Source organism: Biomphalaria glabrata, chromosome 10, assembly GCF_947242115.1.
Source record: "Biomphalaria glabrata chromosome 10, xgBioGlab47.1, whole genome shotgun sequence".
Lineage (NCBI taxonomy): Eukaryota > Metazoa > Mollusca > Gastropoda > Planorbidae > Biomphalaria > Biomphalaria glabrata.
Window position 1 is genome coordinate 21,241,700 of NC_074720.1, and position 13,286 is coordinate 21,254,985.

The window sequence follows — 13,286 nt, forward strand, 5'->3', positions numbered from 1 at the left end:
AGAGGGGCCTTGCAGTATCCATTAAATTGGGCCCCGCAATTCGTAAGGCTGGTGCTTATCACACAGGTCGGTAGACTAATGCTTTGGTATTGTTAGTCAGCAAGGTATTGTCCAACACTCTTTTCTGCAGCTGTTAAAAGGTATACATCGCCTTGGTTATCCGGTTGTTGATGTCTTTATCCAGTAGAATAGCGTTGGAGATGATGGAGCCAGGATAACTAAAATGGTCAACAATTTCCTGTGGTTGGCCATAATCATTACGTGAGGTGCAGTATTTTAGTCTTACAGAGGACGAGAAAGCACTTAAGTTGAACGCGGTATTGTCATGGTCGGATGTTTGTAACAAATGTGTCGTCTTAAGCAATATATTTTGTTTATTTCTATTGAGTTCCCGTTTAAAAAAGACCTCGCGATTTTAACTTTTATCCACTTGGGTTTTTAATATGTTGTGACTTCCTAGATCTAGATCGAAATAGTGACTTCCTAGATCTAGATCTAAATAGAGACTTCATAGATCTAGATCTAAATACTCCATAGTAAGTGAACATTAGTTCTATTTTTCTAAATCTAAAGGATGAAATTTTTGTTCTAAAATTTTCTAATCACTCATCAACTTTTCATTAAGGATTTTGTTGTAAATAATGAATTGACCTTAAGTCAGTTAAGTCCATTCAACTATTGAAAGAGAAAGACGTTAAACCGAAACTCTGGAAGTTTTTAAGACAATTTCTGAAAGTGACAATGTCTATGCTAATAGTCAACGTCACACTCATCTTATTGGTGTTTTACCTAGCTCTAGGGACTTACATCCAACTTGTACTTCCTTACAAGACTTCGAAAAGTGACATGCCCAAAGAAAGGCGACACAAAGAGGATGACCATGAAATTGTGAAAGATGTTAAAAACCTGGGAGATACAGTTGCCAGCCAAGAGATAACGTCTACTGACAAAGTACCTGCTGGACAGACGAATGCCAGAACCAATGACGTCAAAAGTAAAGGAATACTTTTTGAACTTCGTGCTAGCAGATTGTGGCCATTAATACACGAAAGGGATCGAATCTTGTCTCGAATCCGGCTTCTCCACAATAGTCATAGAGACTGGTTGAACCTTCGTTCCTATTTTACAATTATAAACACAGAGATTCAAGCATTGTGTCGAGACTTAGCCCATCTTATGCTCCAAAGTAAGCATATATTTGCAGACATTGACCAAGAAAAGAAACTTACCGACACACATCATGTTCCCGTGAAAACAAACAAACTCTCTTGGGTTCAACTGAACAACAACGATCCCACACTCTTTTGGGCGCTACTAAAATGTCTTCAAATCATTCCGCGACATTCCTTTCAAGGTGGCCATGCTGGTGCTGCCAAACTATCGTCTCCAGTAAGGTCAGAGCGTGGGACACGGATGTTCGCATCCATCTATAACTTATGGAGATCCCTGCGAGCGTCGCGACACGTTTTGTCTGTGATGTTAATGTCTCCTAACTATAAAAACATGATGAGCTTCAATTTACACCAAAGCAGATCGGAGTACAATAAAAACATACACACTTTTCAATCTGTTTTACACAATTTGAAACAGTGGTTAAAAACTTGGAGGGGAAGTGTGTGCGTGAAACAAACAAAGTGTTATCGTTGTCTGCCTCTGTGGAGACGTTCTGTTGATCAAATGATAAAAACCATGAAGTTGGACCTCTCTGGAACTCACCACTTGTCAACTCATGTCCAAGCGTCTTACGATTCAATTACAAATTCTATTGAGTCAAGATTGAACAGACTTTCTTACAAACAAAATATTGCTTCATCCCTGGAAAAAATGGGCCGGATTTTACAAGAACAGGGAAGGCGGATTCAGAAACTCAACTCTTCGCTTTATCTGCTTCGATTAAGCCTACTAGTCTCTCACTCTACAAATAACTTCTCAGCATCTCTTTTCAATGCGGAGACTTCAAGTGATTTCAATGTTTTCTTAAAGGGGAAGTCACTGTTTCGGGCTTTGAATTCCTATCTACACAACATACTGCAATCCACTAAGAACTGCATCCATCGCACCTGGAACCGTATCAAAGAAAGTTGTGCATTGGTCCAAAATAAAATAAGCTCGGTAAAGGGTTTGAACCTTAAATCTATTAGTGACTGGGCTATCGCAAAATACAAAGAGATCGCTCTAGGGCTAGTTCGTGTATCACCCAGCATACCCTCGTGGAATCATTCAAATGGGCTTCATGTCAAGAACATTTGGCGGGACATGAAATGGATGAACGAATCCGCTAACAGCCTGATTGTAAATAATAGTGCGGAGTTCAGTATTCATCCAATGCTAACTAACAAAAGTGACTTTTTTAAAGCTGAGAAAAAGCTAGAAATCAGTTCCACTAAAACTTCCACTGTTCTACGAGTTGATGTGGCTAAGTTGAACACGAAAAAGAGAGGTAGCCAGCGAAATGTGTCTACTGAAGAACTTGGTCAACTGTTGAATGAAGTGAACATAATCCAAGAACATAATCAAAGTAAATCGAACGCTTTCACACAGACACACACTAAGAAGCCAACTCTGATCAGATCAAGTAATAAAGTTTATTTTGACCCACACATAAGAGATGCGTTCGTAAACTTAATACGTACTATTGTAAGCGATTATGTCATTTATGTCCGGAATGCTAACCATAATAGATTACCTTCTGAAGACACGGAGAGAGTCGACATCAGCAACTCATCATTGCGAAGCTCTAGGAAAAAACAATTGGAACAATCTTCGTTTCAAAGTTTGATCATGAAAGCTGCTAGCAGATTATTTGGCGGAACAACATTGGAAAGTACTACTGACTCGCAGCTTACACAAAAATTGGGAACTTCAAATCAAGCATTCAGCGACACTTATTTTAAAAGCTCAGTTGGCAAAATCAGTTATCCAGAGAAAATAGTTCAAAAGTCAGAAGCGAAAGAGAAATATTTAGAGAGACTTGTATCTCTATGGAAATTTAAAGCACGACAATTTTCACGCCTCTTCACTTGGTTGGTTCTTCTGCCGCACAGAACACTCTCCTTTATTCGTAGACTAGAACTAGCCAATCTAAAACTCAGAATGCTTTTCTTTCAGCGGATCATCCAGAATAATATTGACTCGAGTCTCGCAAGTCATGTGGACAACTTGAGAGAAAGTCAAGCGAAACAAAGAAAAGCGTTTACTTCTCCGACTCCCAGAGTAGACCAGGGCGATAACAACAAAAGAACTCAAGCTAATGTTAACTGGCTTCGGAAATTTCAGTTTGTAAAGAAAGAAGACAAAAAAGGAAGAATAAGAAGATCCTCAAACTCTAGAAGAAAATCTGAAAACCAGAATAGGCACACGAAGCAAAGAATTTCCAATCAGCTCTCATCAACTCCGCTGTTTGAGAAAGCAATGTCAGACACATCTTATGAACAACGCGGCTTGAACAAAATTTTGAGTGACACGAGAAGGCGGATGCTTCCAGCTTCTAGACATCATTCCAAAGAAGACGCTTATGCTTTGCGGTCACGGCTATTAGATATGATAGACTTAGTAGAGTCACGACGAAACGTCTCCTCGGAAAGTAACACAGTACATGTGAGCAAGGAGACAAAAGCTAGCAGAAAGAAAGCAGAATATTTGGATATCAATGATCAATTAGACCCGGAACAAGCATTTTCAAAGAATGTTAATAACGAGCCAACAGATGCCGATCTCGAGCTTTTAAACAACATAGAATTATTAACAAATAAATTTCTCCGTAAGAAAAATCAAAATTTGTACACAGGTAACAAGTTCGAGAGAAACAGAGTGAAGAGATCTGAAGTTAATGTTGAAGGTAACAAGTATGTGAGAAACAGAGTGAAGAGATCTGAAGTTAATGTTGAAGGTAACAAGTTCGAGAGAAACAGAGTGAAGAGATCTGAAGTTAATGTTGAAGGTAACAAGTTCGAGAGAAACAGAGTGAAGAGATCTGAAGTTAATGTTGAAGGTAACAAGTTCGAGAGAAACAGAGTGAAGAGATCTGAAGTTTATGTTGAAGGTAACAAGTTCGAGAGAAACAGAGTGAAGAGATCTGAAGTTAATGTTGAAGGTAACAAGTTCGAGAGAAACAGAGTGAAGAGATCTGAAGTTAATGTTGAAGGTAACAAGTTCGAGAGAAACAGAGTGAAGAGATCTGAAGTTAATGATGATGGTAACAAGTTCGAGAGAAACAGAGTGAAGAGATCTGAAGTTAATGATGATGGTAACAAGTTCGAGAGAAACAGAGTGAAGAGATCTGAAGTTTATGTTGAAGGTAACAAGTTCGAGAGAAACAGAGTGAAGAGATCTGAAGTTTATGTTGAAGGTAACAAGTTCGAGAGAAACAGAGTGAAGAGATCTGAAGTTAATGTTGAAGGTAACAAGTTCGAGAGAAACAGAGTGAAGAGATCTGAAGTTAATGATGATGGTAACAAGTTCGAGAGAAACAGAGTGAAGAGATCTGAAGTTTATGTTGAAGGTAACAAGTTCGAGAGAAACAGAGTGAAGAGATCTGAAGTTTATGTTGAAGGTAACAAGTTCGAGAGAAACAGAGTGAAGAGATCTGAAGTTAATGTTGAAGGTAACAAGTTCGAGAGAAACAGAGTGAAGAGATCTGAAGTTAATGATGATGGTACTGTAGAAGAACTGACTGAGACGGCTAACCAAGAAAAATTATCAAAAATTGGCTTAGAAGACAATGTGAAACAATCGAAGCAATATCGGCACAAATGGGGCACTCTTAGAAAACAAGCGCAAAACCTGCAGACCGAAGTCAACAACGCGAGAGACAAATACGCTTCTGCTTCAGACGAATTAGCCGCCTTACTGAAAAGGGGCAATGAGCTTCAAGCTTCGGCTTCCGACTCTCAAGGAGTTCACAAGTCAATGTTGCAAGAAAACTGGAAGAGCGCGAACAGAGAATTCGACAACTTTAAGAATGATATCACCTCAAGGGAGAAAGAGGTGCTCAGTAATGACAAAGCAGTTAACGCTGAGAAAATTGACCAGACTTTGTTCAAACTTGAGGACGCAATCAGAGAACAAGGTGACCCAAACGACAGAATTCTGGGCGAAAGCATCGTTTTGCCGTTCAATTTAGAAGCGAACAAGCTAGACCCTGCTCTACAAAACATGAAACATGAAGCCGCATTATCAGAGCAAATAGCTAGTAATGAAGTCATGCTTGAGTCAGAAGATGCCGAAGATGATGTCTTCAAAGGAAGTGAGGCGGGCGATTACAATATCGTTGATTTGGACTACGGACCGAATGCAAAGTTTGCCGACGAAGAAGACTATGACATAGCTGAAGACGCCGACTCTCTGGTTGGATTCGATTACGAAGTAGATCGTCACAACGATGCCCAACTGGAAGATGTTGACAACATGCTCAGTAAGCTCATTGCAAGAAGATTTCGCTCCAAGCGGCATACCGACTTGTCAGACTTAACGCAAGAAAATTCTTTGAGTCCACATAATGCTGAAAATACAAGAAGAATAGAAACCAAAATTAAAGCTAAAAGTGTGACACATCCCGCACCAGCAAAGAGAGAATGGCGTGATGGTACTGAGCAAGTGAATCAGCTGCTAAACTTGGAGAAAGAGAATGATTATGTTCCAGAAGAGACGGGAGACTTTTCTGATGTGTTGAAAGATATGGCAGGCAGTAAGCTTCATGATGAGACTAAAGATCCTTCATCAGACTCTGACCTTGATTTTAGGTTCTGGGTTAATCACTCGAACCCTGCGTCAAGGAAAAAGTTTAATAAGATAAATGACAATCTTGCCAGTGAGGAAATTAAAATGTTTGACAAGGAAAGACCTAGGAAAAAGTCAATGCCTTACCGAAAGGTTTCGGAACTGCTCGGTTTCGACACTAAGGGACTTGGAATAGATAGCAAAAAATTCGACAAGGACATTAAAAAAGAAAAATCGGAAGCAGTTATAATAATTCCACTAGGATCTAATCTTGACATTGAAGATGGAATAAAAGAAATTGAGAAAGAGAAAGAATTTCTTACTGCTGGAAATGAAAGAATTGATGAAGAAATTCCGGGAGATGATGAACTGAAACACTATGACCAGATTATCGAAGAGAGTATGGAAGAGTTTACAGAAAACAACATAGGGAATGAAGACAAAACGTTACTCAAACAAGAAAAGTATCTAGAAAAAACTAAGAAAAAACTTTTCAACGCCGACTACGAGAAACAGAGACTAGAGATAGCCTCGTCCTTGCAGAAACAGAGGAATCAGGAGAGACGCAAAGAAGACGAGGACACTGAAGAAATCGATAAGATAAACAAAGGTCTGGTTAAAGCTGTTTCAGACCTGAGTCAAGCTACTGAAGACTTGGGTAGGCCGCCACCTAAACCTGAACATGGTGATCAGGTACGATCGTTGTATGCCGAGGACATAGAGCCTAGCTATAGAAGAAAGCGCAACATGGTCATCTCAAACGTCAACTCTGTGGATACTTTCATAAGCTCACAAAATCGTCAAATCGCTAGTAATGATGTCAGAAAACAACGCTCGTTTGAAAACGTTAGCAGTGATGTCCCCAATAAACATCTCAACGTTACTAAACTGGATGTGTTGAATGTGTTTGAACACTCTACGATCCAGGCTAGACCCAATGCTTCATCAAGAAAACAGAGAAAAGCTAACTTAACGTTGGACGAAGAACCAGATGTGGATTTCTCAACAGAAGAAAGCGTTATCAACGGCTTTGGTGACGAGTTTGATGAGGACGAGCATTATCATGCTGGCAGCTACGTCGATGATGACTTGTATAACATTGATGAGGACGGTGATGTCCTGACAGAAGAATGGGATCCCGAGAAGCCGCCGATGAAAAAAAACAAACCAAAATTAAAATCCAAGAAAGATGACATTGATAGCCAGCTACTGGAAACAAAGTCCGTAGTTAGACAACTGAAAGAGGAAGAAGACTTCGCAGCTTTTATGTTGCCACCCAGTTCAATGATAAGCTCTGAAAGAGACTTACTTGAGTTTGGTAGAAAGCCTGACGCAAAAGATGTTTTCGTCAACATCTTGGAACCAGTCGGACTAGCAGAACTATCCGAGGCGGAGGTGAACGAGCTCAACGGTCCCGTTCTCTCCCCCACGGACATTGAGCGATCTCTTGAGGATCCCACAAAGCTTGTCTCTGCCCTCAGAGACATTGAGAACGAGATCAAGGATACGAAGCTCTCTATGATAACTCAGACACAAGCTCTCAGTCAACTCGAAGGGCAGGCGCCGAACGAAGGAGGCGTAAGGTCCCAAGCCCTGGTCGAGGATGATGATTCGGTGGATGAGGTTTTTCGCCAGATCAACCGAGCCGAAGATATAGGTCACACGGCTTTGGAAAAGAAAGCTATTGACGAGCGATACAGCTTGCTGGAGGATGCTCGTAGAACTCGTTTAAGGCAACGGTTGCTTGACAAGGAGGACACTGAGAATGTTGCTCTAGTAGGAAGCGTCCTTGGTGAGGCACTGCAAGACCTGGACCAGTATAGTATGGACAAGGAGGACACTGAGAATGTTGCTCTAGTAGGAAGCGTCCTTGGTGAGGCACTGCAAGACCTCGACCAGTATAGTGTGGACAAGGAGGTGGAGACCCTGAGAAGCCTAGGCTCTTTTCAGGATGTACTCGAAGAGAAAAGAAATTAAACATTCACAGGCAAAGATTACAAAACAATGATTAACTTAAATGACTAAAAGTTTGTACGATGAATAAATGTAGTGTGTATTCTTATTATGACTGTTTTATTTTTATCAAAATGTTGTCTAGTAACGATGTGATCATTGGAATATTCTAAGCTTCATACATTTTCCAACCATTTCTTTCAATATTCATTTTTTTTAAATTATTCCTTTATAAAATAATTCATGTGTATGCTGTCGCCTAAATCATACTTGTCTGTAAACTCAAACGGTAAACTTCAATTGAAATTTAAACAAAATTTCGAACAATTTGGATTTTTTTTTTAGTTTGGTTGACATTTCGACAAATATTGATATAACAAGCCTACTGGACTAGGGATTTCACCTCACATGACTTATTTGTCTGTCTGGTAGACTTTGTGTACTTGTTAGTTCTCACACAGCCATTCTGGAATCTTCTGAAACTTTACACAAATATTTGTTGTGCCTAACAAACATGAATCAATAAAAAAAAAAATTAACCAAATTAGTTAATTAATTAGTGTCAATTATTTTGTTTTGGTATCAAAAAAGGAAATAAAAACTTTTTATTAAGATAGGTGGCTGTAAATGTGAAGGTATTCCCTTATTACGCTTTGTTATAAGTATACAAAAAATGAACTTATTTCTGCACCATTAAGAAATATGGCATTGATTTTGCGTTTTTTTCCTTCTTAGATAAGCTTTTTTTTTTTAAAAAAGTTTTTTCTTTATTTTGCTTTTTTTATGCGCCACTGTTGACAAGAGACACCCTTCGTATGGCTCTGTTCCTCTATTTTCTGCACCACTTGAAATTTACCCAATGTATAAGACCTGAAATTGTAGACCTACTAAAATCTGATTAAAAAATCATCTTCACTATCCCTTAGTTTGTTGGACTGTTGGGGCACCACACAAGATCTGTCGACCGTCTTTCTCTCATTCTCTTATAAACACATCTAGTTTAAATCTCTTTTAAACTGATGAGAATACATTTGTTATAACCCTCACAATTGACAAGGCAGATAGTTCCTAACAGTAAATACTCTACAACATCCACTACTCAAATATAAATGCATAATAAAAAAAAAAATCTTGTATATAGATCTACTTCCGGTAAAACAAAACACTCGAAGTATCATTCGGACTCTTTCGCTCATCGTTCCTAGTTCCGGTAAAACAAAACACTCGAAGGATCATTCGGACTCTTTCGCTCTTCGTTCCTAGTTCCGGTAAAACAAAACACTCGAAGGATCATTCGGACTCTTTCGCTCTTCGTTCCTAGTTCCGGTAAAACAAAACACTCGAAGGATCATTCGGACTCTTTCGCTCTTCGTTCCTAACGATGTCGGGATTAGGTCTGGTGGTTAGAAAATTATGTCAACAGTGCAGGGAAGTTAAGGTCATGACCTGTCGTTTTACCAGACCAGAACCAGTCTCGCGTATATTCAAAAATACCTATTTTCTTTTCTTTTTTTTTTTTTTAAACGGTCGCAATGACCTCAAGGGTTCATATGTGCCTCATCTTTCAACTTTTTTTTTTTCTTTTGAACGATCGCCTGGAATATAAAAGATAGGCCTGAAACAAGAAATAGATAGAAAATATTATCCACATTGTTCTCATCAAACCAGTCTCTATTGGGTTTACTGCAGTATCCCAGGACTTTAGCCGTCACGTCCAGAAGTATCGTTTTTAGCTGGCTCCAGTTATTCACTGGGTCATCGTCCTGGGGCTTTCGAAGATCAGCCTCGAGTAGAACTCTGAATCTCTCGTCCGTCAGACAGCCTATCAACACTTAGTTTCTTTGCCCTAGTAGAGCCATTTGACTCTCTTGATGATGATGTTTAGCTTCGTTCGAACAAGACGATGGTCTGTGTAACAGACTGCGCTCGGCATTATGGCCTACTCTGGTGTGCACTACATCTTTAACATAGCACTGTCTCACTAATATGTTATCCAACAGGAGCCAGTGCTTTGATCGTGGATGCATCCATGTGGTCTTAAAATGGCTTTTTTTTTTGTTGGAAAATTGTTTTGGTTATTGCAAGCTTTGCTTCAGAGCACCCGGCGAAACGCTGAGTCGTTCCTCGATCTAGCGTTGAAGTCAACCATAATAATGAGTTTGTCAGCAGTGTCCATCTTGCACAGGACTCTCCTCGGGTCAGCGTAGAATATATTTATCTATCTCGAGAATCAATAGCCTATATCTGTTACAATGAAATGTATCGCCCCCCCTCTCTCTCTCTCCTTCTCTCCCTCTCTTGAACCACATTTTTTGTAAAGTTTTTCACCCAGCGCATCGTCATTTCTTCTACATAGAAGTGTGACTTGATTTAGAAAGACCCACTTTATAACGCTCCTCCAGACACACACACATATACTTTTAGCCCGCGAATTGTAGAAGGACCTATCCATTTTGCTTATCTGCTCCCCACCCTTTACCTCCCGCACACAACAACAAAAAAAGTTAGTCGATCATAAAATCGCTGACTTTTCTTCGGCTTCTCATTATTTAATATGCTTCTCATTATTTAATATGCTTCTCATTATTTAATATGCTTCTCATTATTTAATATGCTTCTCATTATTTAATATGCTCTAGATTGCTTTCCAACTGTAACCCTATCCCACACCAGCACACACCCGCTTTCGCACTTTTTGTGCCTTTTGTTTGATTACAAAGACAATTCGTAGCTTTTTTTTTTGTCAGCTTTTAATTCTATATATAGCATCTATGTTTAGCTTGAACCTTAATTGGCATCCTTTAATCATAAGAAACAGACTCTATGTCTATCTTTAAGTGCTATTAATCTAGTATTGTTATTTTGAAGGGCCGGCCTTATACCAATGCAACCTATGCGACCGCAGTGGGCCCCGCACTGTCAAAGGACCCGCGCTAATTCTAGGAGTTAATTATTAAAGTAAACCATTTTATTACTTATAACAGAATTCCCGCAGCCTTTTGTCGATTTACCAGGAGCTCCTGGAAATCTCCTGAAATTGCAAAATATACAAAAAAAGTCATGGAAATCTCCGAAAATTATTAAAATCTTTTGAAAACTCAAAAAAAATTCCCAAAATATAAAGACAAAAAATTGTCATTTTGGGGTGTCATTCAAAATGGAAAACGCCAATCCTACGTGCGATGAAAAAAAAACGGCATGATGCAATACCCCTAATTGTGGAATCTGGTGAAAAAGCGTCTCGTGCCTCAAACTAATGAAGAATTATTTGAGGTCAACAATTCTCAAAGATATATTAAAACATTTGGTAATTCTTGCTATTGAGCGTGATCTATTTAGGAAATAAAATTTTTATGATATACTGTATGGCTTCACTACACGCAAAGCTCGTAAAGTAATTCTGTAGGTAGTAAAGAATGAATAAAATGCATAGACGAATTTATTTTCTAATACAAATTCTTAATTTTCACTTATTATCAGTATCCCTACCCAAACTTGGCCCCGCCAAATCCGTTTGCATAGAGCCCCACAACGGTTGAGTCCGGCCCTGCTATTTATTGACGGGCGAATACAGAGTAAACTACTTGTTCTCCCCTCCCCTCTTTTTTTTTTTCGCCGCTAAAGTTACGTGGGGTATCTCTAGTCCGACTTGCAGAAATAAAAGAGTGATCTTTCCATGACTTTTAGGTCACAATGGTTACGTCCGGCCCTGCTATTTATTGATGGGTGAATACTACTTGTTGCCCCACTCTTTTTTTTTCGCCGCTGAAGTTACGAAGGGTAACCCTAGTCCGACATGCAGAAATAAAAGAGTGATCTTCCCTTTACTTCTTTTCCAAACTGTTGAGCCATAAAGAGAATTATATATATATATATATACAGTTTGGCATACGCAGCTATTTTGCAGGGCCGGCAATAGGCCACTGCAACATATGCGACCGCAGTGGGCCCCGCACTTTCACAGAATCCGCACTTTCATAGGACCCGCATTTTCAAAGGACCCGCACTAATTCAAGGTGTATAAATTATTAAATTAAACAAGTATGACTTTGCTACACGCAAGAATCGTAAAGTAATTCTGTACGTAGTAAAGAATGAATAAAATGCATAGACGAATTTATTTTCTAATACAAACTCTTAAATTTCACTTATTATCCGCTTCCCTACCCAAACTTGGCCCCGCGAAATCCGTTTCGTATAGGGCCCCACAATGGCTAAGTCCGGCCATGCTATTTAGTGACGGGTAAATATACATAGCAGATTACTTCTCTTTCCAAGACTTCTTGGTCACAATGGTTAAGTCCGGCGCTGCTATTTAGTGTTTGTAAAATGTTTGTTGTAAAATGTTTTACATGTTTCGGATGTTCCTTTAGAGTTGAAGATAGTTTACTTCTTAGTCCAAGCCTTCCGCAGGACGAAGGGGGATGGGAGCGGGCAGGGATTGACAGTGCAGCGCTCAGCCCTCCGTAGCGACGTGTGAATACCACTTGTTCTCCCCCCCCCCCTTTTTACTTGTTTTTTTTTTCGTGGGGTGACTATCCGCAGAAATAAGAGAGTGATCTTTCCTTTACTTCTTCTTCTCGTCCAAACTCTTGAGCGACGAAGAGAATTATATATATAGAAGATAGATATTTAGACAGCATCTAGGTCCTAAAAGGAAGCGGAAATGATGTGAAGCATTTACAAATAACTAGACTTAGGTAAAAGAAAAAAAAAGTGCTTTAAAAATACAAATTTGTGTGTGACATTTAAAAATGCTTTACTGCGGCTTTTTTTTTTTTAAATACAGATAATAAAATACAAAGGTTTGATAAAGCTTGCGTTTTTTTTTCGCGAACGCGGCGTCAGGTTGCGAATCTGTCAAAACCGGTTCTTAGTGTGCGCCTAGTAGGTAAAGGGAACCCGTGTACGGAATTTGATGCGATAAATAAATCTCGTGATTAATTAATGGTATTCTTATCTTATATATTACAGAACTGACTTTAAAAAAAGAAGATCGTCATGCAATGACTTAAACTCTGCTAGGTCGATGGTTTTCCTGGCTGATTCAAGCAGCCCATTCCATTCTCTAATGGAACTAGGGAAGAAAGAGCACCTGTACGTATTTTCGCGTATATATTGTAATAACTTAAGTGAGGCAACTGAACGAGGCACATCGATATTTATTGACAAGACATCACAGGTACACAAACAACATCTATCTTAGGCACAATCTCTCCATATTGGCTCTCTACTTGGGCGGAAATCGTTTTTTACCTATGTCAACATCCGACTTGTCTGGTCACTGATAGTGCGCACCTTCATTCTGCACTATCTTGGATGGCGGTGCGCATGGCAAAGTCATAACATTGCCTCCGTCTTAGCACTTTTCGTCCCGAAAAGAAACAATGTAGTAGAGGTTTGACAGTTCAGGTGGAGGTCGATCCGTGGGAGCCACAGGGGGCAGGGAGCGTGTTCCCCACGAAGCCATCCGCATTGTTTTCCTCCAGTGCCGCTTTCTCTTTCTCCAGTTGACCAGGCTGTTGTTGCGATAATGACGTGGCCGTTTGATACACAAAGAGATAGTGTCGAGTACTGTTTTCTTCAGCACAGCCGTTGATCGGACACGCTGTCTC

At 39.6% G+C, this 13,286-nt stretch overlaps 1 protein-coding gene across 1 annotated transcript; it reads left to right on the plus strand.

Annotated features, from left to right (window-relative positions):
• Nucleotides 1-741: 741 nt before the first annotated feature.
• Nucleotides 742-7,695, plus strand: LOC106054460 (uncharacterized). The gene is made up of 2 exons (XM_056044597.1): nucleotides 742-994; nucleotides 2,357-7,695. Exons 1-2 carry the CDS (start codon nucleotides 742-744, stop codon nucleotides 7,693-7,695), a joined length of 5,592 nt encoding a protein of 1,863 aa, XP_055900572.1.
• The last annotated feature ends 5,591 nt before the right edge of the window (nucleotides 7,696-13,286 follow it).